The sequence below is a fragment of the Choloepus didactylus genome, chromosome 6, assembly GCF_015220235.1.
Source record: "Choloepus didactylus isolate mChoDid1 chromosome 6, mChoDid1.pri, whole genome shotgun sequence".
Taxonomy (NCBI): domain Eukaryota; kingdom Metazoa; phylum Chordata; class Mammalia; order Pilosa; family Megalonychidae; genus Choloepus; species Choloepus didactylus.
In genome coordinates this window covers 144,099,145-144,105,050 of record NC_051312.1, presented here as the reverse complement: position 1 = coordinate 144,105,050, position 5,906 = coordinate 144,099,145, and the positions used below count along the sequence as shown (strand labels likewise).

At 39.3% G+C, this 5,906-nt stretch overlaps 1 protein-coding gene across 1 annotated transcript; it reads left to right on the top strand.

Annotated features, from left to right (window-relative positions):
- Positions 1-3,561: 3,561 nt before the first annotated feature.
- Positions 3,562-4,494, top strand: LOC119536512 (olfactory receptor 145-like). Its single transcript, XM_037839335.1, has one exon. It carries the CDS (start codon positions 3,562-3,564, stop codon positions 4,492-4,494), a length of 933 nt encoding a protein of 310 aa, XP_037695263.1.
- Positions 4,495-5,906: the final 1,412 nt, after the last annotated feature.

Sequence of the window (5,906 nt, the reverse complement as noted above, 5' to 3'; positions counted from 1 at the left end):
AACTAAACTGATTTTTGGTACAGGGAAGTGGAATGCTGCTATTTAAATATGTAAAAATTGGGAAGTGGACTTGGAATTTGGAAATTAGAATAGACAGGAAGAATTTTGAAGCACTTGATTATAAAATCCTAGATAGTCTTGATGGGAAAGGGGGTAGAAATATTGACATAAAGGTGAAATTGGCCAAGACCTTAGAAGGAAATGATGAATGTGTTATTGGAATTTGGAATAAATGCTATCCTTGCTGTAAAATGGCAGAGAACTTGACAGAATTGTGTTCTGATGTTGGTTGGAAGGCAGAACTTGTAAGTGATGAACCTGAATATTTAGCTGAGGAGATTTCCAAGCAAAGCATGGAAGGTGCAACCTGGTTTATCCTTGCTGCTTATAGTAAAATGTGAGAGGAAAGAGAGAAATTGAGAATGGAACTGTTAAGCAAAAAGAAACCAGCAATTCATGATTGGAGAAGTTGATGGCCTATCCATATATTATGTTCTGGAAACAGAACCGAGGATGTTACTGGGCAACCATTTGCTAAAAGAAGGTTAGGTGCATGACTGATGGATCCAGTCAACAATCTCAGAAGAAGCCAGGAATAGAGATGTGGATATCTAGGAAATGTCTGTGGAGGACACTCTTTTCTTGAACCCTGGTGAACCGCATGAGAGATCAACATGGTTATAGAGAGTTACCAGCAGAAACACTGTTAGGCTGTACAGAAAGGGACAGAGATAGGAAAAAATAAGGAACAATAATTCCAAGGGCAGGGCCATGGTATAAAAATTTGAGCCCAAAGGTGGGATCACCACTGGCAATCAGAGAGAGTGAAGGCTGCCACTCCAGAGGGCAGGATGAACACTGAGCCACAAAAGATTACTCTCAGGCCATGGGATCTAATGGATTTGCCCTAGGTTTTTGGACTTCTTTGGGACCCATGACCCCCCTTTTCCTGCCAATTCTTCCCTTCTGGAATGGAAAAGTCTATACTATGCCAGTCTCGTATTGTATTTGGAAGCAGATAACTTGTTTTTAGTTTTCACATGTCCACAGATGGAGATGATTTCCCTTATAATGCATCATACTGACAGTCTCATCCATACTTGTTTTAGATGATTTAGAAGATGATTTGGACTTAGAGTTGATGCTAGATGGCTTAGTACTTTTGGAGTTGATGGGATGGGGTGAATATTTTTTTCTGCATTTGGGAAGGGCCGGAGGGTGGAATGTTATGGATTAAATTGTGTCCTTCAAAAAAATTTGTTCACTTCTTGTCTCCCAGTATTGTATATATGATTCATTTTGGAAATAACATCTTTGAAGATGTTTTTTGTTAAGATCAGGCAAAACTGGATTAAGGTGGGCTCTAATCCAGTAGAGCTTGTGTCCTTTTGAGGAGAGGAAATTTGGACACATAAAAATAGAGAGAGAAGACAGCTATGTGACAGAGATAGTACTTGAGTTATACCACAAGCCAAAGACTGCCATGTACTGGCAACAAGCCACCACCAGAACCTTACAAACTTCAGAGAAAGTATGGCCTGCTGACACATTGATTTGGATTTCTAGCATCCAGAACTGTGAGACAACTTATTTTAAGGCACAAGTTTGTGTTACTTTGTAATGGCAACCCTAAAGAAACTAAGACAACAAGTATCCCTAAGACAACCCTAGACAACAAGTATCTTGAGATACCGGATAGACAAGGCAGAGATTGGGATAGGTAGTAGAAGACAGAAAAAGAAAACCAAAGAAGAAAAACTACGTGTGGTCTTGCACTGGAATTATGATATACTTGGATTCAGTTTGAGAGCCCTGAGCAGCTGGGGAAAGTCAGTTGGGGCAAGTGCTTAAGAAATGTGGGTAGAAGGCAGGGTCAGTTATGGGGAATTTTACTAGAAATCTAAATGAATGAAGAGAAAGGCTGATCTTGGAAGAGGAGGAGAGCAGTTACCTAATTTAGATTCTTTGTTACAATCAAATTTACTCTCCATGAGAAGATAGGGAGTGTACTCACAGAAGTCTCTTTTTGTCTAAACTGGGAGTAGGGCAATTCCTGGATGGAACTATAACATGGATAATTATTGAATGTCCTCTTCTAAAATACAGTTATTTTGTTGTTTACCTCTCCTGGCTCTGATCACTTTTTAAAACTAAAGTTATTTCATATTTATTTTTATTTTTTACCAGACTGTTAGATCTTAGAAGGGACTGACACTACTTTATGGATTTTTACTAGTAACTCTCATCAGGAGGTAGTTTAGTCTGGTTGCTAAGAATAAGGAACATGGAGGCAGACAGACATCGTCCGACTGTGATCTCTGAAGCATATTGTCTTTGTCAGCTCTTTACCTTTAAAATCATTATTGTGAGGAATAAACAAGGTTATATGTGTGTGTTGCTTTTGGATCTTGGCTGTCAGGGGTCAGTAGAGGGGTGCTGTAGCAAATATAATACTGGATACTTAAGAAATGACAATGATAATAATTATTATTTTTTGCAATGATTTTTGCTCTTGAGTGCTCAGTAGATGTTAGTTGAATGGAGTAATTGAGTTGTTTAAGGCCAAACTATCAACGTCATGGTACAAACATTCCTTCTTCCTTAGGGATGGCAATCTCTGAGGTAATGATCTGGAGGGAGTTTCTGCCTTAAAAATCAGGTATTGAGATTGTTAATCCAGAATAAAACTCTTTAGTCTCCTGTGATTCACTTGTTGGGAAAAGGTCCCATCTTCTCCCTGGAAGCAGGAGATGGGCCTTAGGGCAATCAAAAAATAAGAAATGGTGTTCTTTATTGTGGAAGAGTTGCAACATAAATTAGAGGTTCTGAACCTTTGATCAGGACTGGGAGTAGAAGATTCTGAATACAACACTGACATCCTCTATTCACTAGGGCCATTTCCAGAGGAAAATTGTGTATAAGAGGTGAGTGCCTGCCTGATTCTAGTCTGTCATGTATGTGTAGACTACCTGAGATCACGTTCTGGCTGCAACTTAGGAGTTTTGTACTCTGGGCTAATTATTTAATCTCAGATGTCTCATCTGTAAAAAGGGAAAATAATATTGTCACATAGCATTTAGAACAGAACCTCTCATAGTAAACACTAAATAAGTGATAACTTTACAAAATTATGATTTCTGGGGAAAAATCCACAAATTTTACTTCCTGCTAGTCCAGCACTGACCCAGAGGTGGAAGCCCTGAGCAGAGTCACAGTGGCTCCTACATGTCAGAATTCTTTCTGAGAAGAGCCGGGTGTCAGTAACTGAAGCAGAGTCAGGAGAATGTCACTAAAAAGGAACTGATTTAAAAATCTAAAAGTCATCCAGTGTATTTCTAGCACCCCTTTCCTTAGGTGTGCCAGCTCTCATCGTGGAGACAAAGTTCACTCTCATATTGTATCTAGCCATAGCAACCAGTAAAGACCTTCCTATCAGAGTTCCCATCTTTCTCTGTGGACTCCATTATCAAGAATGGTGGGTGGCTTCTGGGAGGGTGATACTGATGTTTTTCTCTCTAACTGGTTCTTTTCTGTTGCTCTCACAGACCCATCTAGAGGAGAATGGCAGCCATGAACTCTTCTGTGCCAGAGTTTCTCCTCGCAGGCTTAACGGACTTGCCCGGACTGCAGATGCCCCTCTTCTTCCTGTTTCTGGGCATTTATCTCATCACCGTTGTGGGAAACCTGGGCTTGATAACCCTGATTGGGCTGAATTCTCACCTGCACACTCCCATGTACTTTTTCCTCTTTAACCTCTCCTTAATAGATTTCTGTTACTCCACCACCATCACCCCCAAAATGTTTGTGAGTTTTGTCTCAAAGAAGAATATCATATTGTATGCAGGGTGCATGACTCAACTCTTTTTCTTCTGTTTCTTTGTCATCTCTGAGTCCTTTGTCTTGTCAGCAATGGCATATGACCGCTATGTCGCCATCTGTAAACCATTGTTGTACACAGTCACCATGTCTCCTCAGGTGTGTCTATTCCTTTTGTTAGGTGTTTATGTGATGGGGTTTTCTGGTGCTATGACCCATACGGGAAGTATAGCAAGTCTGACTTTTTGTGCTGACAATCTCGTCAATCATTTCATGTGTGACATCTTTCCTCTCCTTGAGATCTCCTGCAATAGCACTTATGTGAATGAGCTGGTGGTCTTTATTTTTGTGGCCATTGACATCGGAGTGCCTATTGTCACCATCTTCATTTCTTATGCTCTAATTCTCTCTAGCATTCTCCATATTCATTCCAAGGAGGGCAGATCCAAAGCCTTCAGTACCTGCAGCTCCCACATGATTGTCGTTTCCCTTTTCTTTGGTTCTGGGGCTTTTGTGTATCTCAAACCTCCTTCTATTTTGCCCCTTGACCAAGGGAAAGTGTTTTCCCTGCTCTACACCATTGTGGTACCCATGTTAAACCCATTAATCTATAGCTTGAGGAATAAGGATGTCAAAGCTGCCCTGAAGAAAACCTTGAGCAGAAAAACATTTTCTTGAGAAAGGAGCAGTATTTGAGGAAGGAAATCCAGTGCTTTGTTTATTAGTGCGTGTATGTGTGTTTTAAATGAGGGATACAACTTCCGGTTTTTCTCTCGGAAATATGGAAATGAATTTTAAGTCTTTACATTTGGATGACTTCAGTCCTACTCTCCCAATCCCTCAACTCACTGTGATTTTCAAAGCATTCTTTATTTTATGAAAATTGTTTCAGCAATCATAAACCATTTAATTTCGAATGGATTTTACAAATTAATTAATGTAACCTCCTTATTTAATGGATCACACATCAGAGACTCAGATATATCTTTTGCCAAAAGACACAATCAGCAGGGCCACAAACGGAACTATAGTCAGGCCCTGAACTCCAATCTACTCTGTGTTCCTATATGCCTGTTTCTTTGCTCCATTGCTGCCCTTGCAAATTTAATTTAAAGTATAATAGTATCTTGACACATTTGATATTGGATTCTTTTCACAGTAATTTCATGTTACTTCTCAATAAATAACATTTGAGTATTACAGTTGTTTTTAAGAGGGTAGGCGGTGAAAAACTTTCTTGCATTGTTCTTGACCAAATGACATGAGAAGTGCTGGAAGATTGGGATGTGTGGGTGGCAGGTATGTAAGGTCCAAGATAGCAACATGTATGGTAATTTCTGAGGTAGTGTTGGAACTCTAGGGACCCTATCTAGTGTATTAGGACTTCCATAGGTTCAAGGGTTTTAAACATGGTGAGTTCAAGTTACAAGCAATTTTTTAAAGACTAACTGTGTCAGAATTTAGAGCATTTTCCTCTAGGAAAAGGAAAATTTGTGCTATGACTTAGAAACCTGTGGCTCAGGACAATCATCTAAGGTCTGGAGGCTTTAAAGGGGCAGTAAATAGCTTCAGGATCTATTTACTTATCAGGCAGCACCAAGTAGTTCATTATTAGAAGAGGAAACTTGCATTGAATTTTCTGGCACTGTAGATAGTACTTCCTATACAGGAATATGTGGGAAAAGGACAGTTTATCTCGGGACTGGTTTATAAATCCGCATCATTGGATAAAGTGAGGTACAGGTTTATGTAATACATCAGAATACTTTGTTCTAAATGCTTTATTAATAACAAATTTTCTTTTGAAAAACATTAACATTTTTATGTACCGGGAAGACAGTTTGACTTATGAACTTTTCTTTGAGAAAATTCTGTTCTTTTTGGAAATAATGTAGTTTGGATGAGTGTTTAGCTTTGCCCCTTGGTATGACACAGCTCGGTGGGAATGAAATCATAAAACTGAGAGTGTTGGGGGAAGATTATGATTTAGTCAGAATAGAATAGAGGAGAAAACTGAGTTTTCTGTTGGGTATCATAAGCTGGGTGAAGTGAGTAAGCCATACGAAGTTGGGGGTATAGAATACAGTACT